General features: G+C 41.6%; 1 protein-coding gene across 6 annotated transcripts; it reads left to right on the top strand.

The window, feature by feature from the left end:
• Window positions 1–1160: 1160 nt before the first annotated feature.
• On the top strand, window positions 1161–26202 carry ZC3H7A (zinc finger CCCH-type containing 7A). Of its 6 annotated transcripts, XM_048962330.1 has the most exons (24): window positions 1165–1291; window positions 5081–5204; window positions 5505–5608; window positions 6657–6696; window positions 7519–7716; window positions 8304–8462; window positions 9589–9669; window positions 9775–9813; window positions 10592–10622; window positions 11111–11391; window positions 13031–13238; window positions 14203–14267; window positions 14546–14738; window positions 16418–16579; window positions 17565–17761; window positions 17990–18087; window positions 19113–19294; window positions 21204–21280; window positions 21820–21953; window positions 22344–22449; window positions 22939–23047; window positions 23613–23746; window positions 24077–24240; window positions 25487–26202. In XM_048962330.1, exons 2-24 carry the CDS (start codon window positions 5109–5111, stop codon window positions 25674–25676), a joined length of 3048 nt encoding a protein of 1015 aa, XP_048818287.1. In that variant the 5' UTR covers window positions 1165–1291; window positions 5081–5108; the 3' UTR covers window positions 25677–26202. The 6 variants fall into 6 exon arrangements, with proteins under 6 accessions (XP_048818289.1, XP_048818288.1, XP_048818287.1 ...); XM_048962332.1 differs by lacking the exon at window positions 5081–5204 and having other exon boundaries at window positions 1161–1291; window positions 5508–5608; XM_048962331.1 differs by lacking the exon at window positions 5081–5204 and having other exon boundaries at window positions 1161–1291.
• Window positions 26203–26646: the final 444 nt, after the last annotated feature.

Here is a 26646-nt window from a genome sequence, read left to right as displayed (position 1 = left end):
TTCTCACGTCCCTCTGGCTTTAACATCACGCCGTGCCACTCGGGGCGCCCGGCGCTGCGACTCGCAGCGAGCTGTGGTGGCGGTGAGCGCCGGGATCCGGGCAGCAGCGCGGGGCTGAGAGCCAGGAAACGCCGAGCGCGGCCGCTGTGCTACAGCGCCCAGCGCGCCAACAGCTCAGCGCGGGACGGGCGGACCTCACCGCGCAGCGCCGCAAACGCTCCGCCCGTTTCTCCTCCCGCCTTCCTGCAGTCCCGGCGGCGAAATCACCGCCCTGGCTTCGCGTCCGCGCTCGCGGGCCTCTCCCGAAGCTCTACTCCACAGACGCGTACCGAACCGACGGCTCGCTGTCCGGCCGTCACCTCTCCCGCTCTGGCCGTGGATGCCGGCAGCGCAGCGCGGCCTCCCGCCCGCTCACGTTATGCAGGAAAGGTTTCTTAAGAACGTTCTGTCGGGCTCCGGCAAGAACGGGAAGAACACACAACGAGTCCTGGACTTCGCGCCCGTACGGACAAGCAACGTACACGCTGCCGGGCCATCCCGGTGCCCAAAAAGGGAGAAAACCGGTGACCGGGCAGGCCGCCTCGCCGGGCACCTCCCCGACCCGCGCCCCACAACGCAGTTCCGCCCGCCGCCCGCTCAGCTCATGGCGCATGCGCGGTAGCCCCGCGCGGGGATGAGCATGCGCAGAACAGACCGCGGCTCGCTGTCCCTCACGCAATGACGTTTCCCTCGCGCCGCAGCGGATTGATGACGTCACTCGGTGCGATGGCTGCCGCGGGTCGTCTTCTTACGTCAGTCTTCTTCCGGGAGAACTGAGGGGAGGCTTAAAAGCCCCTGCGTTGCCCCGCCCAGGGCTGCTATTGCGGGCAGCGGCAGCTGTCATGTCCCGCCCGCGGCGCGGGAGTGGCCGCGCAGCCCGGAACACGCAGAGGCTCAGGCGCCGCGCCGACAGCCGGGAGCAGAAGGCGGTGGGAGGCTGCAAAGCGTTCAACCAATCAGTACCAAAAGCTTTCCCCACCGCCACCAATCAAAAGTGCAGATTTCCAAAACAAGAATGCTGAGCCAATGAAAAAGCTCGCGGTGCCGGCGCTCCGGCCAATCGCATCCCGCTGTCCTCTGGGCCGTGTTTGCGGCCTCCCATCAGCAGGGGGCGCGCGCGGCAGCGGCACCGGGGGCGGAGCGGAGGAGGCGCCGCCGTCGTGGTCGTCGTCGTCGCTGTCGTCGCCGCCGCGCGCCAGGCCGCCCGGCTCCGCCTTCCGCGGCGCTGTGCTCCCGCGGGCCCGAGCAGCAGGTAGGGCCGCGCGGCGGGACGGGCCGCTCGCGCTCAGAGGGGGGGTGGCTCGGGTGCGGGGCCTCTCCTCATCCTCCTCTTCTTCCTCCTTCTCCTCCTCTCGCGGCCCATTACGGCGCGGCTGGAGCGCTCCCGCCCCTCTCCGCGCCGCGGGCGCCGTCGTCAGCCGCTCCCGGGCCCCGGTGGGCGCCGCGCCCCGCCGCGTCCCCGGTCCCGCCCCTCCCGGCGGAGCGGCCCGGCCCTCCCCTCCCCTGCCGCGTTGGGCGGCGCCGGTCGGTTCCGCTGTTGGAGATGGCGGAGCCGCCGCTCCGCGCGAACAAAGGCGGCTGCGGGAGCCCCCGGCCCGGCGGGAGGCGCTGCGGGCGGGCGCCGTTCGCGTCGGCGCTGCCGACTCGGCCTGGCTGTGAGCGTTTTCCTTCCCGCGGACGGGCTTTGACAACTGTGAACTTTGCGGCGCCGAGTGAAGTTTTAAGGCGCCGGGGCGCAGGCACGGTTCGTTTCTGGCCGAGCGGACCGAAGGCTCGCCGCTGTTCCTTTCCGTGCGCTCCGTCCCGGGGCGGCTCCGCTCGGGCCGTTCGCGCGGCTCTCCGCCCGCCATAGAGGCACAGGGCGTTTCTGTGTGCTCCGTGCCGTACGGAGGGTCGGTTTAGGATTCCTGTGACCCAGCGAGTGAACTAGGTGATGCGTGGCGGGAGGGTGCGCGTCCAGCTCTTGGAAAGCCGTGTCCGAACGGACGCATCCGTGGTGCTCGGTGGACGCGGAGCGCTGCTGGTGGATGTGCGGCGCTGGGGGCCGGGCTACAGTGGGCGTCTGTGATCGCTGCGGCCAGTACGGAGCCGTGTCGGGGCCTTTGGTCAGCTGAAGGTCGCGAACTCCCTGCGCTAGCAGCTCTTGTCCACAAATAACGTTGCGTGTTTTTCCTCTGTTCTCTCTGCGCCTCCCAGTGAGCTCTCTGCACTGCACAGGTCAGGCTCGGCCCTGCCCCGCTCCTTACTCTGCAGACCTCAGCTCTCAGCAGGGGCACCCACGGGTGAGCTGCAGGTGGGTGCTCCACGAGGGCACCTTGGCTCTGACAGCAGCAGAACCGTGCTGGTCTTCACGATGTGTGTTCTCGTGCTTTGCTGCCACTGTTGAACCGCTCAAGAGTCTTTGAAAAGTGCCTCCTGAGACCTAATAGTGGTGATTGCTGGGCTCGAGGTTTTACAGCATGCTCATCCTTTTCAGAACCCCAGCACCTGGGTTCCATCTGCAGAAAGACTGAATCAAAACTTTCTCTGTGTGTTCTGTGTGAATTGGTTAATTAGCATTCCAAAGATCCATTTTGCTTTGCAGCATGGCCCAGCATCTGTTGTGTTCAAATCCCCTTTGCCTAAAAAATTATCCCAGGTGCATCCTATGTATTGTCATGTCTTTTACAGCTCGGCTTGAATGCCTCAGAACTGACAAAGTATAGAAACAAGAGCACTGTCTTGCCCTGTGCTGGAAGGAAAGCAGGTAACCAGCAAGAGGTGTAAGCAGCTTTGTGTAAGAGAGAAGTGTAGGTTTTTCTGTTTGCCAGAGCTGGTGCAAACTCGCTGTCCTTCCTGCCTGCTGTTGGTCTGGCTGGCTGGTGTCTGTCAGAAGAGGTGATGCTGGCTGTCAGCAGTGAATTTTTCCTTTGCTTCTGCTTTTGTGAGATGTGATTGAATTGAAGCCTGTGGTGAGGATAAAGTGGTATAAATTGATCTTCAACTTGTTTGATTTCAGCAGCTTTTCTTGCTGTGTCAGATTTATTAAACAGATTTTGAATTGGTCATACAGCAACAGTTGTAGAAAAACGACTTCTAATGCAACAGTGTGTTTGCCTATAGCCTTAGTTACTGATGAGTTGTCTGTTTTTGCTCTGTATTTAGCATCCCATACTTTTTCCTTTGCTTTAGGTTGTTCTTTTCACTGAATTGTACAGAGTAAAGCAAGAGTGTAGGCTTTGCTTTTATAGTAATACAAACAATATTTTAACTTGTATATGTATATGTACACATCCACATTTGTTTTAAATTCTGTCTGCTCAGATGAGGGAGAAAATCTATTGCTAAATAGGTGATTTTTGTGAACTCTGAAAGTGAGTAACTAAAAGTCAGGATCCTGTTATTTACTTGCTTTGTATGTAACTGAGTCCAACATGGTTCTGGTTGCACGCGATGCTCTAAACAGGAGGTGGATGGGAGAGATGCTGGTGCAGGTGGTGTCTGAGACAGCTATAAATCTTCTGCAAAATCATCAAATAGTGGGGCAAAATGACTGTATGTTAAGGAAGAATAACTTCTGCCTGAATGTCTTACGGATGAAAATGAGTACATAGAGAAGAATAGAAAAGTGCTTTGAGTAGTAAATGACACTGCTCGCGTATGTTCATCACTTTGCTGTTCTCTTCTCTGTGGTGCCAGTTTGTAACAGTTCCATCAGCGTTATTGCTACAGGAGCCGGATCTGCACATCCTCCAGAGTCAACATGTGAGTTGCTTTTGCCAGAGGTGATAGATAAAGGCAGTTGTTACGACACCGGACTCGTGTCACCTGAGTTGGTGGAGTGCTGAGATTGCTTACAATTAGCAGAGCAAAGCCGATCTTAGTGCTGGCACAGACCTCGTGGGCAGGTACTGCTGATGGGTTGTTGTGCAGGGGCTGAAGTGCGTTTCATTTTGCTGCCGCGTTTCTGACGGCGGTGAGTGCCCAGACTGCTGCTGGATTGCGTTTGTGTGAGAACTTCTTACCAGCCTCGTTAGAATCCTGAATCCTGAATGTGAAGGAGTGAACAAAACATACTGGGGTGATGGATTTCCTTTTTGGCATTTACATTACATTTCTTTTCACCAACAATAGCATATCTTTAATGTTTCTCTGACATTAAGTCTTTTGTGTATGTACCAGAATCTCCCTGTGTAGTAATAACTTGCAGAAGAAAAGGGGATGCATAAAATCACGTGAAAAGCAGTTACAGGAAAGAATTTGGTTATTTGCTGCCGTGGGAGTGGATTACTGAGCGTTATTCCTGCGTGAAGACGTGCTGCCAGAACAGCCCATCACAGTGCTGCTGTTGGGAGCCCTGCAGCTGATGCTCAGTGCTGCTGCTGGGGATCCCCATGTCCTGCTGCTCAGTGCTGCTGCAGCTTGGGGGCCATGGAGGGGCTGGGAGATGCAGGCTTTGGGGGCTTCCCTTCCTCTGCTTGGTGACTCTAGGAAAATGAGGCAGTTCTTTGTGCTTCACTAAGGTACATGTAGAACAGCACTAACTGGGAGTATGCTTGTTGGAGGCTGCTGAGAAGTGTTTGCAAACGTTCCAAGTCAGTCAGAGAACAGAAGGATCTGATCCAGCAGTTTTCTGCTCAGTTGGCAATGTGTTCAATTCAGTGAGAAGTGTTTCATTTTGTTTTCATTCTTTTCATTTTCCATTGTTGCTGTGAAATAAATTCCTACTTAAACTAGTTTTCTTCCAAAAAATACATCTCTCAAGGTCATTATTTTTTATTCAGTCTTAGGGTTTTCAGAATAGGACATTTGTCTTGCTGATCTTTTGGTTAAAATGAAGTCGGTTCTTCTGTTGCAGCGAGGTGCAGCCATAGGCAGCAGCAGAACTGTGCTGCAGGCAGCTTTCTCTTGGGTGTTACACACATCTTTTCTGCCTGTTTAACTTAAGTGATTGTAAGTCCATTAAATGAATGACATGAAAAAAAATCACCAATTCAAACTAGTGAGATGATGCTTAAATGTTCGGATGGCGATGTGGAATGAAAGCCATTCATTTTTACAGATGCAGCAGGTGGTCTCTGCCAGCTGTGATGTCTGCAGGTCTGCCCAGGCAGGATTGGGCTCCTGCTTCCAGGCACCCTTCAGTGCTCAGCCGGCAGCGAGAGACTCGGGAGGTGGCTCTAACGGTAGTTTTCTAATCACCTTGTCTTTTTATTAATAAATACACTGGGCTTTTGAGGTAATTTCTACTGAATACTGAAACAAATGAAGTACAGAGCTGTTACAGCAGCCCGTGGAAGCTCTGAGGCTCAGCTTGGTTGAGCAGTAACGTGCGCATGCGGCGTGAGCGGCTCTCTTCAGCCCTGCTGCTGTGGTGCAGGGCGGCAGGCAGCAGAAATGGGCTGGGAGGTGTGGAGCAGTGGGGCTGCGGGCATCGGCTGCTGCGGCCAGCACTGCTAACTGCACTGTCTGCTTTCCTTTTTGAGGAGGTGTGTATCCGAAACGTGGATGTTCAGGATAACATGTCCAATGCGTCGGAAGAAAGAAGCACTAGACAACAGGACATTAAGAAAGGACTTCAGTTTATAGAGTATGGTGCTACGTTCTTTTCTTGTGGGTGTACGTGTCTGTGGGTACGGACGGCTCTGAGGAAGTCCCTATAATTTAGTACTGTCAGAGGGCCCTTAGTTCTTCCCAGAGTCCCTGCTTCATTCCCAAACAGAGCAGATGGGGTGGGTGGGTATTCCTCTTCAGCCTTTGGGAAAAATCGGCTCTGACCTTTTGGGTGCCTGGAAATCCCCCTTCCTCTTATGGCCCTCACACCTGAGACGGGCTGTTGCTGACTGCTGGCTTTGTGTGCTGCTGCCTGGGTGTTTCTGCTCTCTGGAGCTCAAGTTTAACTTGAAAAAGCCTCTTAGCAGTTAATTTGTGCTTGGATCAGTGCCAAGGTCTCCCCTAGAAGATCCCGACTAACTTAAGCAGATTCTGAAGTTTCACATTCCTTCACTGTTCTCATAAGGCATTGAAAAAAAAACCTGCGCTTTTAAAACTGATTTAGAACCAGGTTCTTGGTTAACCTGAAAGGGAAGGGAGGGAGTTTCTGGTTTTCTTCCTGAAAGAAGGGAGGTAAATGCCTCTGTTTTCTGCCAGAGAAAATCTGTTAGGTGTCACCTGAAAGAACTCTTAAAAACCCTTCAGTGTTATGTGTATGACTTAATTAACATTGGTGTGTTCTTTTGACAGGTAATTTGTCACTTTATAGTGCTTATAGAAAGGTGGTGGTTGTCATACAGAAACTGTTCCTACATGCTGGAGAAGAAAAAGGAAATTGTTTTTAAACAAACAGCACCGAGTTTTTAAACTCAGCATTCAAAATTGTAATACATTTTGAAGAGGAGAGCTGAGACTGGCTATGTAGCTTTAAATGAAAATGATTCATTAGTAATAGCAAAACACTGTTGTTTAATTAAATCTGCTCAGCAGCACTCCTGCCTTGTTCAGTACAGGCTGAAGAACACAGCTGGGTTTAGCCTGCTGCAGCAAGCAAGGCTGCTTCTAAGTAAGAGCCAGTGTTGTCTGCTGTGACTGTCTGGTGAGCCGTGTGTTCCATAAGTGCATCTTGTAATTTCTTTTTCTAGATCTACTTTGCCCTACCCAGGGACACAAGAACAATATGAGGTAATAAAATTACTTTTGCATTTCCAGAAGTGTTTCTTCTTTTTTTAATTTTTTTTTTTTTGTATGTTTATTCTTGCTTTCAATCATTATTTAAGGAATAACACAGTATGAATGGTAATTTTAAAATGTCTCAGCATAGAAGCTACATAAACTGTGCTACAGGTATTCAGATATTTGGACAGCTGACGGTTGCTCAGCAGCTCAGATGAGCTCTGCTGGTGTTAGGGATGAATTTGGGCATTCATTGGATAAAATGACATGCTGTATCTGGTGAAGTTTAGGGTAGTGCAGCAAAGTGAGATAAAGGACTTGAGTCGCACATTCTTGTAACAGATTTTGGTTATGCTATGTGTTACTATTTAGTGTAATTTTGGGACTTACATTTTCACACATCCTTCTAGTATTTTTATTCAACAGTAAATTGTATCACTGGACTCAAGAATGCGTTACTGCAGATTGTTAATGTTCACATTTTACATTGGAAAAGTCTTTTGCTTTGCGGAAGCAGCCTTTGTGTGCTGCTGGCTTGCCAGCTGCTGTGGCTGCTGTTTGCTAACAGTGTGGGGAGCACAGATACATACGCCTTGGATAAGTCCCACACACAAAGCAATGACTGCAAGTCCTTCCGCCTGCTCCATCTGCATATGTTGTGATGCTGAGTATTTGGGAGTGTCTTGGGAAAAAAAACTCTAGACAAAAAAAAATCATTTCTGTTCCATTTATTTACAAGTATACATTTTTCTGTTTGTTTAAATATGTATTTGGAAATATGGAAGATGCACAACAAATACTGTTGTTCATGAGTGTTTTTCTTTATTACAGCTATTTATACGAGAACTTGTTAGAAATCTTTTTAATGAAGGGAATGATGTGTATCGAGAAGGTGATTGGAGGGGCTCGCTGAATCACTATTCAGAAGCTATAAACATAGCAGATTATGCTAATTCTGAAGAAATCCATGTGTCTGATGATATTTTAGAGAAGCTACATGTAAACAGGATAGCATGTTTTTCAAATATGGTAAGCTTCTATTGAAACAGTATCACTCCTTGAGAATCACCTACTAACACTGTGATGGCATGGAAAGTTTAGCAGTGAAAAGCTGTTGGTGTTGCTTTGTTGGTATTGCTTTGTTTCATCTTTTCACAAGCGTGGTCACCTGGATGTTTGTAGTTACCAATACTAGATAAATAGCAGAAGAGCCAGAACTGTGGAATTGTGGAATGGCTTGGGTTGGAAGGGACCCCAGGGACCACAGAGCAGGCCACCAACCTCCAGAACAGTCGTGCCAGGAAGTTGATAGAAGAGTAGTTTAATCTATTTCTGTTGCTGACTGCTCCTGAGTCTGCCACTTTCTCTGTGCAATAACATGGCTCTGAGAAAGAATTAAATTGTCTTCATCCCTCTTACTGGATTCTATATGAGTGATAGCCAACTTTTTAGTTGCATAGGTCAGTGGCTTAGAGCAGTTCATATGTGTGGTGTACAGGGGCCTTGGTGGATGTTTCATAGTGTTTCAGTACCTGTGTCTAATACAGCTCAAATTCTACATTCCAACTATAAAAATTGTTCTGATTAGTTCCTATTTTCTTTTCTCTCCCTTGCAGGGACTGCATGAAAAGGTTTTAGAAGACTGTGAGATAGCATTAAGGTTAAATGAAAATAATTTTAGAGCACTCTATAGGAAAGCAAAAGCACTGAACGAGCTGGGAAGGTATAAGACAGCTTATGATGCTGTAGCAAAATGTTCTCTTGCTGTGCCACAGGTAGGCAAATGATGCATTTGTTTGTAGCTATTTCTACAGAATTAATGCAGAAAATATGCACTTACATCAAGAGCATTACTTTTTTGTTTGTTTTAAATGCAGGTTTTGGTGCGTTGTTTTTTTTATTCCCATTCTTACTGCTTACTTTGAATGTGAAGACTGATAGCAGATCTCAGCAGAGGCAATGAGATCACCTAAAGAAATACATTCCTGTATGGATCAAGCGCCATAAGCTGCTGCAATAAACAATAGAACCATTGAATTAACTGTTGTTTAAGATTCTCTAGACAGAGGTGTATTCTAAAGAGAAAAAGCACCTGTAATTATAAAGTTTAGTATTTGTGCATGTGATTGTGGCATGTTTGCTCTCCAAGCATTTAGTAATGTAGTTCTCAGCCGTGCTCAATGAGACCCATAGTTGTAGGCTACGCCTGTGTCAGCAGGCAGTGGGTGCTGTAGCAGAACAGGATCTGCAGGCTGCAGTGAGGCTGCTGACAGTCTGATTTCCATGCTTTTTTTTGTTTTGTTTTTTGGAGCACAGCAGGTGTGCACTCCTGCTCCAAACTCCAGCAGCACTTCTGTTTCATCTAAAACAAGTCTAATTTGGCACTCTGAGCCTGCTCATACTGCAGACTAAAATGCAGAGTGTGAGGATGATTGAGGGGTTCGCCTCAGAAATGCATTCCTGTTTGAATGAGCATGGTGATGGAATCTTCTTTTAAAATGGATAGATAACAGGGCAAAATACTGAGGTGTTTTTTTTTTTTTCCTTTCTCTACCTCATAAATAGTGTAAACGTGTGTGTGTGTGTGTGTGTGTGTACACACCCCACATCTTCTCTGAACTGCTCTAGTTGTGGAAAATCTTTGTTTTTTATTCAGAGAAGCAGTAGAGCAGGATACTGTCTGTTTTCTGGCTTTTTTTTTCCCAGACCTTAAAATTATGTTGCTTGAGGATCTGCATTTTTCTGAGTGCAGCTTGCAATCCCATGGTTGTGAGAGTATAGCGTGCATTGAGAGACATCGTGCACGTAGAGATCTTGCAGAACAAAGAGTATTTGAGATGTAAAAAGTTGTCTTTCACTAGATGGTAATCCACGTACGTTATGATATTCTATTTCTTTCAGGATGAAAGTGTGATTAAGCTTACTCAAGAACTAGCTCAAAAATTAGGATTAAAAATAAGGAAAGCATATGTAAGAGCAAAGGTAAGATTTGGTTTTAACTCACAAATTGTTACAGTTTTAACAAAGATGTTGAGTTTTTCCCTTGATATCAGTTTTGTAGCTAATGAAGGTGTCTTTTCATTGCAGCCGCCCTCGAATTCTGTTTCTAGTGATATATCAACTCAGGTGAGCTTTGACACGTTGTTAAGCATAAGCTGACTTTAAACTGCAGGGAATAACTCTTCCATCATTTCACCATGATTAAGTGAAAATTTGCACTTGACGTTTTATTTTGGACTTCAGGGTTCTGTTGTTTTCTGTATCCCGCTTTGCAATGTACTTATTGCAGACTGAGGTGAGGTGAGATTATCATTCAGGTTATCTCTGTAGAATGAATATGAGCTAGAACTTTAAATCTAGTGCAGTGAATATATTTACTTTTAACATCTTGAGGCAAGGATGTAGCTAATATGTTTTTTTATTTTATATCATGGAGAGTAATGAAAGTGAAGAATGTTGAGGTGAAATGCCTTTAGATTTACGTTTGCCAAAATTTGACCTTCATTAGTAGCTAAATGGGTGTTTGTCTTCCTACAGCTAATGTGTCTGAGTAGCACCGAGGAAGAGTTCTCCTTTATCTTAAAGACTTTTTCAGATGAAACAGGCAATTTAGCTGTAAAGGAGGACTTGGGATAGAACGAGGAAAACACCGGAACGGCTCACTGCTCTTTTATTTGTCGGTTAGTTACAGGTTTTGAGTGGTACAGCAATTGTATTTCAGTCTGCAGTGGGATGCGTTATCTTAAAAATTATTTCACCCTTAAATCCACTGGACTTCATAACTTAAGTTGTATTAAACCTAATTTTGAGGGCTTACATTCTCTGCCTGTAAGTATATATGTTTGAAAAATATTAAAGACTCTTGTGCAAAGTACTGAGAGGAGTTGTTTTTTCTCACTTGCAGAATTCTTCTTCTGTAGAAGATATTGAGTTAGGTGAGTCTTGTGTATGTTAGAATACTAATACTAGGAAACTAGATACGTAATATCTCTAGTTGTATTTGTTATGAAAATTTTTTAAAGAAGATTTAACTTGTCATTTGCAAGATCTGTGTCAGAAGTCTGATATCTTTATCTGTGAAACTACACATTCAGGTGCTGAGCCAGTCCTCATCATGATAGGACTGAACTGCTATTAATATAATTGTTTCACTGACCTGTTAAACTTGAGAGTAAGGAGGGGAGAACGTGCCAGAGGTTCAGGAGCATATCAAGCCTGTAACTTTTCTTGTCTTTTTAAGTTTGAGCAGTATATGAGCACAGAGAGACAGGTACATATGAGTTGGAAGATATTTAATGTAGTTTTGCTTTACAATTCAAGTTTCTCTATTCTCTCTCTCCTGACACCATCAGGCTAAAGGTTAGGGGAGGCGTTTTTACACTTCTGAATAAAAGTTCCACTCATTCCTGTCTTTCTGTTCCAGATTTATCTGACCAGAAGCAAGATACGGTTTCTTCTGCTTCTTCATCAGCCTTTGTTTCTGAATTGTCTAAAGTGGCATCAGTACCCATATCGTCTTTATCTTCTGTTATGTCTCTTCAAGTGGAAAAAGCTTCTTTGCCTTCTGCAACATTGGCAAACGGAGGAAATGTTTCTTTCTCTATGCCAGAAGCATGTTTGGATTGTGGAGATGGAGATATAATTATTGGTGAAGAACTTGATGAGTTACTTGATTCTGTGCCTGATCCAGATGAAAGCATAATGGTAAAGCTTTGTTTGCTTTCTTTTGAGTGAGATCTTGTTTTGTTTGTGAATTAATTTTTATGGTTACACTGAGCTGTAGTTGTGTATGGTCAGATTGATCCGCTCAGACGTGTGGGCTTGCAAATGTGGCTGTAAAGATACCAGGACGTGGCAGAGCTCCAGGGAAATCCTATTGGATTTGTGTGCTAGAAGATTTGAGTGAGGTTGCTCGTAGATGGAGACTGCTTTGAAAAACACTGCTACCAACAGTGCCTCTGTGGGAGAGATATTACTTCCAGGAAATGCCATGAAAAGCGAAGCAGACCATTGAAGTCTGACTGGTGTATATTGTTATAACTGAGGCCTCTGTGAACCTGAGGATGTTTGGTGTGCCCACCCGGGACTGTGCAAAGTCAAGCTCATGCTTATAACTTTGCAGGACAGCAGTACTTGCGCTGCTGTCTCCTAGTGCACCAAGCAGTAGCTCTGCAATCAGAGCTTTGTCCAGACCTGCGTGGCAGATAACCGGAAATGGGCCACTGTGAGGCTAACTTTGCATATTTGTTAGAAGAGATTATTGGAAAAATTGAGGTTTTTTTGAGTTATTCTTCATTACACAGCCTTTCTAGAGTTAGAGCATACAAAGCATGCAGAGCTTCTCAACTTACAGTCAAAGTGAAAGTTCTGATTGCTGAGCAGCAATGGCTGAACTTAATAGCAAGGTTACTGACTCTGAGCTGTGTCTGTGACAGTCATTTGGAGCCCTTAATATCACACTACTAAATGAGGATCTGGCATGTTGAATTTTTCAATTAGTTGTGATTTTTAATTCTCATGTAGCTATGGATACAGCTGTAAAAAAGATTGACTGCAGAACTGGTTCTGTCTTGAGCTTGATTTCTTAAAATAAAAAATGCTTAGACTTCTTACTGTAAGTTTTATGCATTTCATTTTGTTGTATCTGTTGTGGAAATTTCAGTTGCAATTATTGTTAAATTATAGCAAACTTGCCACAGTAATGGCAAATGCTATCTTTTGAGGTAGATTGAAGCCTCATGTAATATAGAACCTGAATGCACTTGGGGACGAGACATTGCCCACTCTGTGCAGACAGTTTGATCAGCCTCCAGCCAAGGAGGGAGCTTCTTGTGGCAGCAGGTGAGATGTAGGGAAGGAAGCTCCCAAATTCTGTCACGTCCCTGTCAGAGGTGTACGGAAGGATGCGTGGTTTTCCTTTGAGGGAAGAAGGTAAATTGGCTTACATAGACAGTGCTGTCATTTGGTACTGCCCCAGGTTCCATTTCAGTGCTAACTCTTAACTCCTTACTGTTTGAATTATGGTCTCTTTATTTAGAAAAGTCTGAGTAGGTTTCTGACTCAAAAAAAGTTCAAAATTTCTTCTTCAGTTCAGCTAACTGAACCTTTAAAAAGTTTGATTTATAGATGACTCCTTGCATTAAAGCATTGAGATGTGATTTCTGCAGTTCTCTACAGTACTGTAGTGTATTTGTCGTTGTTTTTCTGTAGGTTTACAAAAACTTATTGAAAACATTCTTAAAAGGAAGAATGGGAGGCTGTTACAGATTGTATTGAGGTGGTTTCTTTTCCTGTGTGAACTCTTTTTTTTCTTTTTTTTTTTTTTTAACTTCTTTTTATACAGCAAACTACAGGTGCCAGGGGACCTATTCCTGCAGGAAGTGTGGCTCCCAGCGTGCCCTTCTCTGCTTCTTTGCTGGGGACATTGCCCGTCAGTACAGGATTTGTTCCTACTCCCTCTCTTTCAGAAATCTTTTCACAGCCTTTGGCTTCTTCACTGGAAAATTTCTGTTCACCATTAAGCACCTTTTCAATCAGTGACCCAAAAAGAGGTAAAAAAGGAGTATTAATATTTAACCTTATGATGTGAGAGTGAGCTAGGAGACAGTCAGACTGACTCCTTGTTTAACAGATTTTTACTGCTACTCAGCAGTGCTTAGCATGTGCAGAAAATATGGTCTGTGCTCACATTTTTAGCTGTACTGATTATCAGTGTTGGGTGTACACGAGATTTCATAAAGAAAGCTGTTGTTTACTTTGGGTCTGCATAATTTCTTTAAGCTTCTTCTCTTCATTTCTTTTACATTTATTGTGGAAGTTACTAGTTTTGGGTGAACAAGGATTAAGTAGGAGCCATGTTAGCTTCGTGTTATGTATCTGTTTTAACAAAGCATAAACCATTGCTGATGATTTGACAATAAACATGAAAAGACCTAAAAAGATGGTTGGTATAACTGTGTAGTTTGAAAAGATAGCAACATTACATGTTTGGATTCAAGCTGCAGGTGATTATGTGGTGAAATGGAAAGAAATAGGTGGAGAACTAGAAAAGAAGAAATAAATTTTATCTCTAATCACCAGTGTTACAGAATGAAGCCAAATTAACAAAATAAAGTTAAAAAATAGAAGAATCCTCTTATCCCTCTTGCATATCTGTATTTTTGATAAATAAGTTTTGCTTATCTAGCTAACCTTTTTATCCAGCGTTAGTATTCTCTTTATGTTCCTTCAGCAAATGTCTGCAGAGCTGTTGCTACTGTTAGTCAGGTGGTTGTACTGACAATGATTACCTAGTTATTTTTCAACCAAGATGTTTACAAGGGGGATTTTGCACAATTTGAAAAAAAAAAAAAAAAGAAAAAAAAAGGTGCAGAACTGGGTAGCAAACAACAGCAAGATGTGTTGCTTGTTAAAAAACAAACCTCTGATACTCTGATACCTAATGCTTTTCGGGAGTTATAATTTTGTGAATAGGATGTGTTGGGGAAACTGAAGTAATTGAAACTTTTCTTTTAGACCTTTCAAGTTCAGCTTCTAGAGATGGAGCACCAACACTTAGCAGCAATAACTCTCCGTTGTTTGTAAGTATTTAATGTTCTCTTTTCCATCAGCTCAGATGTTGATACATCAAGGGTTTAACGTAGGTCTTAATGAGTGTATGTCAAATCTCTGCATCCACTTTTATGACACGTACTTAAGTTTGTACTTGATTTTTTTCCATGCAACTTTTTTAATGCTTTGAATAATAATTTTAATAAGCTTTTCTTTTTTTTTTTTCTTTTTTTTTTTTTGGTGAAGAAATGAGATGTAAAATGTACTTTCTCAAGTAACTCAAGTAAAATGTACTTTCTTCCTACAGATAAATGGCCCTAGTAGTTTGTTTGGGTCTGAAAATTACATGGGAATTTCAGGTCAAACTAGAAATGACTTCTCAAATGTTTTTAGCAGTGCAACTGCTAATATACCTGTATCTTCAGCACTTGCGGGAAGAAACCCACTAGAAGGCACACATGAGCTAAGACAGGCCTGCCAGTTATGTTTTGTTAAAAAAGGTAAGGGGCGCTGGGACCCGACTGGGTTGATTTAAATACAAAACAAAAACATATTCTTAAAACACTGTGAAATAAAACAAATAAAAGTACTTCTGGCTTCTAAATAGCGTTCAATTCTGACTTGTTCTTAGCAAATGTAGTATGATTGTGTTATTAAGGAACTGGTAGAATGTTTCAACAGCTTTTTATCTTCTTTCTTCTTGTCTCTATCTGTTGTCCTACTACGTTCTTGATTTCTAAAACCACCACCAGTCACCACATGCTTTCCCCAAGCTGTAGGTCAGCTATGTAAGGACATTCACATTCTGTATTCACTTTCCTCCCAATGCCCAGGGTACTGTGAAGAATGACACCTTTGCTCAAGACTAAAAAAACTTGCAATACCCTCTCTGATTGGCCATGGGGAATTGAACTGCAGTTCAAAGTACCTGGTAACCTTCACATCCCATCTGTTTTATTGTTTTTTTTCCAGACTAATTCTAAATCATAATCATGAGGCTTCCAAACCTTAGTAATAATTAACTTCACTGTATTGACTGAAAGGATCCTAACCTGTACTGGGCTTTAATATAACTAATCTTTTAGGCCTGAGCTGCTGCTGTTAAAAAGAGCTGTATTCTAGGAGCAATAGCTTTATTAAGACTAATCTTAAAAAACAGACATTGTGCTTCAAGTTACAGGTGTCAATATTAAAGTACTCCATAGTAATGGATCTTGTAGAGAATTGTATTGAGGCATTTCGATGATGGCTATTGCAGTTTCAAGAACTTTTTTTAGGTTGAAATTATTCTTACAAGAAAAATCTATGAAGTGATTTGAAACATGCTAAAGGCACAGGAGATGTAGAACATTGAAAGAAATACTTTGTGTGTTCACTGTCTTCTCTTTTTTATATCAACACATCTATTTCTTCTGTTTCTTTGTTTCTCTGTCAAAGCCTTTAAGAATCTCCTGCTTATATAACCGAAAATTATACTGTTCCATCAACTTGTCCAGGCACAATGGGCCACGTGCTTGTTTTCATAGTCCCTTCAGTAGCAAAGAGTGAAGGTCACTGGGCGTTGCTAGTCTTCAAACTTAACTCCCAGATGTCTTTCTTTTAGGTGTAATATAATCTTCACTTGAATGTCATCCTGAAGCGGAAGTATAAGCAAAGGCACACTTTTCCTTCCCAAACAACAAAGCTTTGGGACTGACATTTGTATTTTGGGCACATGTACTTCTTACCTATTGTTTTGAGTCTGAACATAGTAGCTGTTTTAATATAATAAAAAATGAAGGTTAAGTGAGCCATTTTCTGATCCTTGGGGTTCACCTGTGTAGACTTCTTGTAAATCGCAAATTAAGTTTAAAAATAGTGTCATGGAAAAATATACTTTGGAATTTGACAAAAGGTGGTCATTTGTAGCTGTCCCAAAGTACTTACAAGGTTATAATGCAGTACTCCCTCCATGCTGTTATTGCCAAAACTGGTCATTTTGTAAGTATTTAGTTTATTTCTGTTCTGCTCAACATGGCTGCTGATGAGTTGTGGTTCTTCAGACTTGCTGCTGCAATTAAGGATTCCATGCACTGTGTTTGTGTACTTCACTTTTGGGTGTATGTGCCAGTCTGTGCATGGAAATTATGAAACTTTGCTGCGGTTTATGTGAATATAAGCCATTTCGTGATTGTTGCAGGTCCTAAATTACTGGATTATGCTTACCACCCTAATTTAGAACATAAATGTAAGAAGGATATTCTAATTGGTAGAATAAAAAATTCTGAAGATAAATCATGGAAAAAAATACGTCCAAGACCAACAAAAACACAATATGTGGGACCATATTATATATGTAAAGGTAGGTGTGTTACAGATGGTGAATGTTAATGTTTGTGCTTGAACTAATATCTCTTAGGTTTATCACGGTGAAGTATTGAATGAGATTTTATATGTGAGAGGAGATGGGGAAGTTACAGGTTCTGTATATTCTCAGTCATGAGGGAAGCTGTGTTTTGACAATGTGATTATTTGGAAAACATGAACAGTACTTCTGCTCTTCATCATGAGTAACTTAACTTTTGAGCGGGATATTTTTATATTCTTGCTTCATTTTACTGTATCCCCTTAAGCCATCTCCCTTTTCCTTCTTTTCCTGCGAGTTGTGTACGGATGCAGTACAGATAAATGGAGACTGGCAAAGAAGGAATTCCCTTCTGATCTCTGACATTCCCCCAAAAGTTCTGGTGTGCATACGTGTCTCTGTTTTGGCAAGCCAGCAGGAGAGAGGGAGGACAGATCATGCTCTCTGACTACAGCAGGTCTGTCAGTGTGCACACCTGCTAATCACAAGTTAGTCTCTGTCAATAAAAAACATGCTCTGGACTAGGAGGGACTTGCAGGACAGCATTTTCAGCTTCCTGTAGGTTTGCAAAAGAACTGGTCTGACTGTCACGCAGTCTTGGTGGATACTGTTGCCCTCAATGCAGTGTATTCCGAGTGCTGAATATGCAAAACAACAATAGCAAGAAAATATTCTTTTGCAGTATGGACTGCTTATGGTGCAAGCAAGATGACTGGTGTGTTAATTAACAGCTGTATCTGACTGTATTTAAGGAAAGGTTCTTGGTTCTCAGCATTGTTGCCTTAAAATGCAGAAATATAGTTGATGGAGATGTTGAAAAGTTAAAACTCAGAAAGGCTGATGCACAAATCAGTTGAGGTGAGATGAGGTGCTGCTCCTATCGGCTAGACTTCACAACAGATGTTGCTTGATAAAGGTTCTAAGATGGACTTACAATAGAAGTTATGTAAAAGCAGCATCAAATTCAGTGTTACCATTTTAGATGTTGCTGCTGAAGAGGAATGCCGATATCCAGGGCACTGCACGTTTGCCTATTGCCAGGAGGAGATAGACGTGTGGACACTGGAGCGCAAAGGAGCTTTTAGTCGAGAAGCTCTTTTTGGAGGGAATGGAAAGATCAACTTCACCGTGTCACGACTTCTTCAAGAACATCATGGATTCTTCATGTTTCTTTGTGAGGTGCTGCTTTATCTTTAATGATGTAATAAAAATAGGTAATATAGTTATCCTATAAGAAATGTTTTTGCTTGTGACTGACTTGTAAATTTTGAAATGTGTGTTCAGTAATAATCTGACCGGCTTTGAAGTAGAGACTGGCTGAAGTCTATGATAAAATACTTAAGGTGAGGTATACTTTTAAATATATTTAAACAAATACTCTATAATTACTTGTTTTTTTTATTCCAGAAATGTTTTGATCATAAACCCAGAATAATAAGCAAAAGGAACAAGGATAATTCATCTTCTTGTTCTCACCCTGCTATGCATGACTTCGAAGATAACAAGTATGTCTGAAATAACCATGCCTTTGAATTTCAAATTAAAAGCAAAGATTGTGGGGCATTCTTGAATATTGATTTTTCATTTCTTCCTTGTTGATGATTTTTTTTTCCTTGCTAACTGACTGCAGTGTTTTGACAGTATGGCTAAGACAAGCTTTGAGAACAAGGATTGCCCTGTGTAACTAAATTGTGAGAGCTGAGTCATTATCAGTGCATTCAAAACCAGCGGTATCCATCTTTGTGTTTGGCTCCTACTTCTCTGTGAGCCTGTTAGCAGCTTGTCTGCTTGGTGAGCTGCATTCGTATAATTATTTGTGTGGTGCTGAACTTGCATAGGATTTTATGAATATCTTCTTTCTTCAGTCTAATTTGCTTATTCTTGAGTTTTAACCCAGTCAGTCAAGTACAGGCTTACCTTAATTACCTGCAGTTAATTACCTGAATTAGACCGTAGGTCTTAATAATTCAATTTGTGCAAAGCAATGTGGCAGAAGCCCCTTAAATTATTCTTGGAAAGATAAAAAGATTTCGTAGCAGTATTAGTGGATTTTTTATACTGCATACACTTAAAATTTTATATGACAGAAATGGAAGTAGGAGCATTTTAATTGCTTTATTCATGCTCCACTTCCCTACGTTGAGGAAATACTGCAGCTGTAAGAGTAAAGCTTTTACTGGGACGCATCAACTCTTTATTTAATGATGCTTTAAAAAAAGAATAAGTTCTTGTGTGAAAATAGAATGTATACTTAAAAGTGAACGTGATACACTTTGCTGCTTTGAAACCAATGATCCAGTTGGATTGGATTCAGTAATGCTGTGTAGAAGATGAAGAGCGCTGATTTGTAATTGCTTTACTCAGACTAGGAACAATAATTAGGTGCTGCTTCCTTCTGGAAACCGCTGGTTTCAAGTGAGTGTTACAGAGGCATTTGAGTAAGCTGTGATAATGGTGGGTTATTTTACATCTTTTCCCCACACGTTAAATCATGTTAAGACATATCTAAGACTGGCTCTTCTTTAAATAGGTGCCTTGTCCACATTTTGCGAGAAACTATGGTGAAGTATTCCAAAATTCGCCCTTTCCAAGTTCGGTGTCAGCTTGACCTGTGCAGACACGAGGTACACTATGGCTGCTTAAGAGAGGATAAATGCTTTTATGCTCACAGTCTGGTAGAACTTAAAGTCTGGATAATGCAAAAAGAAACAGGTATGTTTAACAGAATGCTCTTCATTTTGTTCTGCTGCAGTACCTACCTGGGGAAGGTGCATTGACTTCCAGTCTGCTGAAACCTTTTGTAGCAGCATGTTAGAGAAACAGCTGTGTAAATAGGGTGCAAAGTGTTGATAAGTGTACTAGCTATTGAAGGTTAGAAAGGTTTTAATAATAAAATCTGTCAGAACGGCTTATTATCATCTGATACATCTTTTTCTTGAAATGAAATCTGAAGTCTCTCGTGATTATTAAATCCAAGTCAAACCAGATTTCTTCTTGATTTTAAGCATTTGCAGTTTAGAAGATCTTGATCAAATATCTTCTTCATGGAGCACCGGGGAAAAAGAAAACAAAACCTTGGTGTATGTTATTTATGCCATTGTTCCAATCTGTCCCCACATGCAAGAACCTTGTTGTCCTTGTAGTTAAACTTAGAATTCTAAGTTTAGCTTAGTATTGATCTGGTATTCCTATGTAGTAAGCCAGGCGATAAATGCTTCTAGGTGGGCATCCTGTCTCAGTAGTCTATATGTTTAGTCAGTTTTTCTGTTGTTCTTTACACGGGATATTTAGAGTGCTGTTTTGTTTTGCTTTGTTCTTGCTGGGTTTTATTGGCTTCTTTGAAGATAACAGATTTCAGTACTTTATTTCTAGCTGATATCTTTTGAACTGTATGTCTCTGTACTTATTGTCCTTCCTTGTTCAGAAGTTTAAAACCCTTCATAATCTTGTTACGAAATTTAAAGTAATCAATGAACTGTTGGCAATAAAGGGTTTATGGCCCAGCATAGTCACTGATTTGTTCTACTTTGCTCTGTATGACTGTACTTTATTTAAGCAGTGCTGGATCATTGTGATGCAGAGGAGGAAGGAAGCTTGGCAGTCCCCATGTAGTGCAATGTCACTGGCATTTTTTCCCCTTTCTGCTGGTGGTTTATTCCTCAGTTTATCTCAATTCTTGTACCAGTGTGATAACAGATGTCACACAGCTGTGACGTCAGAGAGAGATAAGAGGTGACTGTTTCTGTGCAGATTTCCAGTCTGTCTCTCCTGAGCTGATTTAGAGGTCTCTGTGTGAAAATAAAACAGTTATTTTCTGTTCTTAGCCGCCGCCCCTACGAAGTCCAGCATTGCAGATACTTGCTCTGTAATCTCTATTTTGAAGTAAGGGTTGGGTTCTCCAGGAAACTTGTTTTGTCACAGAAGGATGTGTTTTATTTTTGGAGGGATGTGTTTGTGTTGCCCTCATACTTCCCTAAAGTCAGTTAGAGCTCTGGATCTTGTTCCGATTCTGGTTCTCTGCTCTCAGCACTAGGCTTCTCTTCAGAGCGTAAGGTGTGGGAAGAAAACAAATCCTACCTCAGGGAAGAAGCATTTTACCAACCCACAAATCCAAACACAGATAATAGACCCTGTTTGTGTGGAATTGCAGTAATAACTGTTACAGTATGTAAGAACACTGTATAGCTCCAATAGGAACCTTAGCCAAAACAGCTGTAAGAATGGCCTTCCTGAAACAAAGCTTAATTAGCAGGGCTTGCTTTTTAAAGAGGACGGAGGCAGTCTAGTTTCTGCCAGTTGGTATTGTGTTTTTTTTGTGTGTGTAATAAAATGCAAGTTCTCTAGTGAGATGGCAGAGGATATGTTTACAGAAGTTAGTTTGCACAAATACTCAGAGATGCATCTTTATGTAGTTGGACAGTCTGTAATTTAGAAACTTTTGTCTTTTTAATGTAAGGTTATGTACTACATTTATATTTTGGAGGTGAGATTCTTAATATGCGTGTATGTGTATGTACACACGTAAATAAACGTTTGGGACTTGGGTAGCACAGCAATTTGATCATGTCTGAAATTTTAGATTAGTTGTAAGTGCTCATGAGCTTTTAACTTTCCTTTGAAGGTATTTCACATGACACTATTGTTCAAGAATCAAAGAAATACTGGCAGAACATGGAAGCTAGTGCACACGGGTCACAGGTATTTTCATTTTGCCTTAAAACTGATGCTGTAGCAACTTTGATTCTTTTTTTGGTCTGTGTGTAATGTAGTGTATCTTAGAAATTGCTTACTTCTCATGCTCCCTAAAACAATCTTTCAGCGTAGCCTTCCGTATTGCACTTACGCTTGAAACGCCTGCTTTTCTTCAACACAATTCCTTTTTTGCTTTGCTTATTCTGTCATAGGTGAAACAGAAAACTTAAGTACCATTTCAAAGGCATCTGCCACAGGGCAATTAATTATCTTTTCAATATGTTGGACTTCTGTACAGTGATAATATGATGTATCAGCAGCTTCTGGGTTCATATGCCTAAATCAGAAATAAGTTAAAAATGCATTCTTTAAAAAATGTCTAGGTTTGAAATTTCAGGCAAAACTATTACAAGGTATATAGTGTAACTACAGCTTACGGACATGTGTCGTAAACTTTTATCATAGGGCATAATTCATAATTATGTGTGGATTTCTTTGCAGATACACAATACCTTTCATTGTTGTTGTTCTTGTTTTTGCGTAAGATCCTTGGGAACCAAATGAAATATGGATCACTTAATTTGAAGATGAAGTTTGTTTGTGGTCAATGCTGGAGGAATGGTCAAGTTAATGAGCCAGACAGAAACAAAAAATACTGCAGTGCAAAGGCAAGACACCCGTAAGTAAGACAGCAGCAAAAATTTTGCCTTTTGTCAGCGGCTTAAAATCTCTTTTGGAACAGTTTGTGACTTTGTCAAGGAAAGAAGTCATACAAGGAATTTTAAAAAGCACATTGAAGCATAATAGAGTTTCTAGAAAAATTCAGTTAAATCCCAACTAGAAGGATGGAGTAAACATTCATTGTAGTCTTTCCTGGCACTGCTTTGATCTAGTAGTGTACCTTTTGTTATCCCAGAGCCATAGAATGGCCTGGCTTGAAAAGGACCGCAGTGATCATTGCCTTTCAACCCCCTGCTGTGTGCAGGGCTGGCAGCCACCAGACCAGGCTGCCCAGAGCCACATTGGTTACTATTGCTTCTCTTCACTGAACGCCTCTGTTTTTCTCTAGGTGGACCAAAGATCGCCGCGTGGTGCTTGTAATGTCTAACGAGCGCAAGAAGTGGATGACCATTCGTCCCCTTCCTGCAAAGAAACAAGTGCCTCTGCAGTTTGATGTACGTTAACCTAAAATAACCTTTTGCGTTAAGAAAACTGAGTAACTGTAAAATACCAGTAACTGGCCTGATTTCATCAGTTCTGCAGAAATTCCCAGGGGAGCTGGTGGAAATATGCCAAGTGTTTCTCCAGAGTTCATCCTTAACCTGTGAGACTAGTCCTTTTCAGTTCCTGAAGCCCTCTCTCATCAGCAGAAGTTGATCACTTAAAAATGCTTTAACTAAATTCTAATTCTTTAAGTGATCATCTTAGAAATCTTCCAAACATCTGTGTGATGTGGTAATCTGATAGAAGGTAAAAAGCAGGCCTGGTGCTTGCAATTAACAGTTTACATTTCAAACTATGTTCACTTCACAAAGCAGGCATGGTTTTATGTTTCATGTAATGTAAATGTCTGTCAGGTGAGAGAAAACGTAACTTTAATAAAATCTGCTATCACCATTTTTACTTTATATTCATGGCAAATGTATTTTTAATTCGTATTCTAGTTGTGCAATCATATTGCTTCAGGCAAGAAATGTCAGTATGATGGAAACTGCTCATTTGCTCACAGTCCTGAGGAGAGAGAGATGTGGACATACATGAAGGAGAACAGCAGTAAGTAAAAAAGTAGAGATTAAAGCAATGCTGTAAATCTGACTGCTCTGCTCTTCTTTTTTGTTGCTCGATAACTTACTAATCAACTTTCCTTTGCTACCTTTTTTTTATAGTAGGCCTTGAAAGCACTTAATTTATTGGAATGAGCCCTGGCTGAGTATTCAAAAATAGTATTAAATAAAAATAGCTGCATTAAATATTCATGACATGATGAGTTGTATTTTAATAACAAAGTAGTTTGTATTATATTCTTAAAGTGTTAGAAGTAGCCTATCGGTCCATGGAGCAGATTACCAAGTTATCTTTACTTTGTGTGTCTGTTGGAAATACGCAATGCACTGCTTTCCTCTGTGTAGGTAGAAACAGGTCTTGGTGAGTAGCCAGAGATTTGTATTGCTCTTGGTTCTTATCTCTAAACCGTGTAGCTGCCTATAGCATGTGCTGCTTTTTTTCTTATTAAAATAAGTGGGGACTGAATTATGCTTGCAAACTCAGTCATTTATCTAGTATTCTCAGACTTTTGCCTTAATTGCTAATTACTTATTTTAGCTTCTGCTCTCATTAGTTCAAGACTTGGAGCAGTTGTATGACATATGGCTAAAAAGTCAAAAACCAGAAAAAGGAGATGATACAGCTGCTCAGGCAAATAAAGAAAATGGGAAGCAAATTCACATGCCGACTGATTATGCTGAAGTAACAGTAAGTAATCATAGGTGTAAATGTAAGATCGTGCTTTCTTTTTTCCTCCCCAGTCAGTAATGTGCTGTTGTCCTTACTCTCCTGCTGCTCTCTTATCTCATAGCTAGCTGTGCTAAATGCACAATTTAACTGAGACTATGAGGCACTTCTTTGGGATCCTCTAAAGCCAGTGGAAATCACAAACTTCAGGTGTTGTTTAAGTAACTGTATCCAAGCTAAGCAGCAATTTGCAAGCTGACATAAAAAAAACATTTAAAACGCATTAGGAACATGTCTGTGCTTGTAAAATTGAATTCTCAATGCTTTGTTTTCAAACACGCTGTTAAACAGGTGGATTTCCACTGTTGGATGTGTGGGAAGAACTGTAATAGTGAGAAACAGTGGCAGGGTCACATTTCTTCTGAAAAGCATAAAGAGAAGGTTTTCCACACAGAAGATGATCAGAACTGCTGGCAGTATCGCTTTCCAACCGGATGTTTTAGTATTTGTGATAGGTATGTGCTTTCTAAGATCTATGTTGTAAACTGAAAAATTCCACTTCATGGTATAAATAATTAGTGCCATTGCAAGTTTGAGCACAGCGTTGCAATATTTCTTTTCTTGCATGTATCTTTCAACAAGAAGGTAAGTGATTAACAGTATTTGAACATGTGCTGTTAGAAGTTGGAGAGTGACAAGCTTCCTCATTGTGGAACCCAGTGAATGGTTGTGTGATCTTCAGAAAGGGCCACAAGTTTAGAGTAGCAGGGAAAGAAACTTGCTTAAAAAGTACTGTTTGTGAGCTTAGACATCTGCCTTCCATTACCTGTGGAACACAAGAAGAGTTTCTAGTTGGACAGTGTAATCGGAGCTTTAAGGCAGGTAGAAATTTTATTGGCACAGCCTGTTGTTTTTTTTCAGCTTTGGTTGTTCTTTTTGCTGCTTCCTTTAATCCTTAAATGCAGCCTGTTTACCTGACTGAGTAGATTTTGGTAAGCCTGCTGGCATCTCTTTGCACTTTTGCAGTTTTACTGGGAGGCTGAAAACTTTGAAATCTGCATTCTGGTGTTAAAAGTTAATTTTGCTCATTCATAAACTTTTTCCATTTGATATGGTGTTAAAGATTTTGAATGTTTCAAATCTCTTGAGAGACTGCACAGCATACAAAGCAAGTTATTTGGTGTGTGCAGGCACTGCATGCTGGTTTATGCGCCCTGTTTAATGCATTTTTAGTAATATTCTAAATTTGGTGTTCAGAACGGTAACAGAGCTCAGATATGCAATATAAAGTGAATATCAACTGGTATGCTCACCATTTAACAGAAAAATACTAGAACATAATGAATTCCTGAGTCATGCTGAATACTCCAGAACCAAATTTAGTTAGCAAAACAAAATTAATGGAATTTCTAAAACTGGTTGTTCTGCAGCTCAGTGAATTAAATGTGAAGGTCATATTATCAGTTACATTAATACCTCAAGTAATTGAAAGATGTCAAGCGTTAAATAACTCAGTAAGGTGTCACAAAGAACAGTCATCTCTTCTCCTCCACAAATACTTGACAGCTAGGAAAGAAGAGTATAATCAAATGCTAAACAGTCTCATCTTATTAAAAATCAAGTATTCTTCCAATTATTTTTATGTCCATAAGAATCTCTTGCATCTGAAAAACATGACGGGGAAAATACCTAGATATAACAGTTGCCATCACAGTGCTACTGATTAGCTACAGAAACACTGATTAAAGTCTGTCCTAACAGATATATGGCTGGTACTTGCACTGAGGGAAACAACTGTAAATTTGCCCATGGAAATGCTGAACTCCATGAGTGGGAAGAACGAAGACAAGTTTTAAGAATGAAGCTCAGCAAAGCAAGAAAAGACCACCTGATTGCTCCCAGTGATAATGACTTTGGAAAATATAGTTTTTTGTTTAAAGGTTTAGACTAATACTGAGATGACACATACACGTTGCCAGCTGGAAGCATAAACCAGAACAATTGACAATAATCAAAAGCATGTGACAGAAAAGCTGCAGGTTTTCTGCTTTTATTGGCATATATTGTTCCTCCTGAACAGCAAAATATAGTAGATTTAGGGGAATTGAGTGGACCTGTCTGTGCTGTCATGAAGCAGAGCGGTGAATAAAAAAATCTGAAGTATTATGTGCTTTCTCACCTCCTGTTGGACAGAAAGTTAGGGAATAGAAGGGGGAGAGAGGTTGTAATGTCTAGGAAGCCCCCTAGCGTCAGTCCTTCAGCTGAAAAACTTCACGGTATCAAGGTATTACAAAGCAGAGTGTTACGGGCTAAGAAAATGATGGATGAATATTCTTCAGATCTTGTAATGGAGACGATTTGTTTAAAACAAAGTTTGCTACTTATCTATATGTAGGTTGCTAAAAAGGATTTTCTTATTAAAGATTTTAAACAAAATAACCATTTAACTACAATATATGTTGAATGGGTATTTTTTCTCTATTTGTATGTTTCAATATAATTTACTGAAAAAGGATCGTGGGAGGAAAAACGTATTCATTTTTGAAAATGAAGTAGTTGAAATTGTTTCTTGGTCTTTGCTGTTTAAATGACGATTTTGAAAGATTACACTTGTATGTCAGTATTGTGTATTATTGTATGGACTAATGTTGCCTGTAATAAAGAGAACTTTACACAAAGCTCTTTTCTGCGTGTTACTTCTTAGGACCGAGATTTTGTAAAAAGTGCTCCATTTGTTTGCCTTTTTTTTCCCCCCTTCTGATTCTCCCTCCTCTCGAGCACTTTTAGTCACCCTTCTTGGCACAATTACAGGAGCTTGAAGAATGACGTTGGCCGCGTGCTGTGTACGTGGTGGAGCCGAAGGTCGGCGGGGCGGACGGGCGCGCGGGGCTGAAAAACACTTCGTGCGCCACAGCCTGCCT

Source organism: Lagopus muta, chromosome 15, assembly GCF_023343835.1.
Source record: "Lagopus muta isolate bLagMut1 chromosome 15, bLagMut1 primary, whole genome shotgun sequence".
NCBI classification, from domain to species: domain Eukaryota; kingdom Metazoa; phylum Chordata; class Aves; order Galliformes; family Phasianidae; genus Lagopus; species Lagopus muta.
The sequence above is the reverse complement of the archived record's forward strand: the minus strand, read 5'-3'. Positions and strand labels throughout refer to the sequence as shown.

Excerpts from the sequence above, each read along its gene's own strand:
- ZC3H7A (XM_048962328.1), top strand. The coding sequence starts at position 5,037 with ATGTTCGGATGGCGATGTGGAATGAAAGCCATTCATTTTTACAGATGC. Across the intron at positions 5,609-6,656 it reads AAAGGACTTCAGTTTATAGA|ATCTACTTTGCCCTACCCAG; the intron begins GTATGGTGCTAC and ends TTCTTTTTCTAG. Across the intron at positions 13,239-14,202 it reads AATCAGTGACCCAAAAAGAG|ACCTTTCAAGTTCAGCTTCT; the intron begins GTAAAAAAGGAG and ends CTTTTCTTTTAG.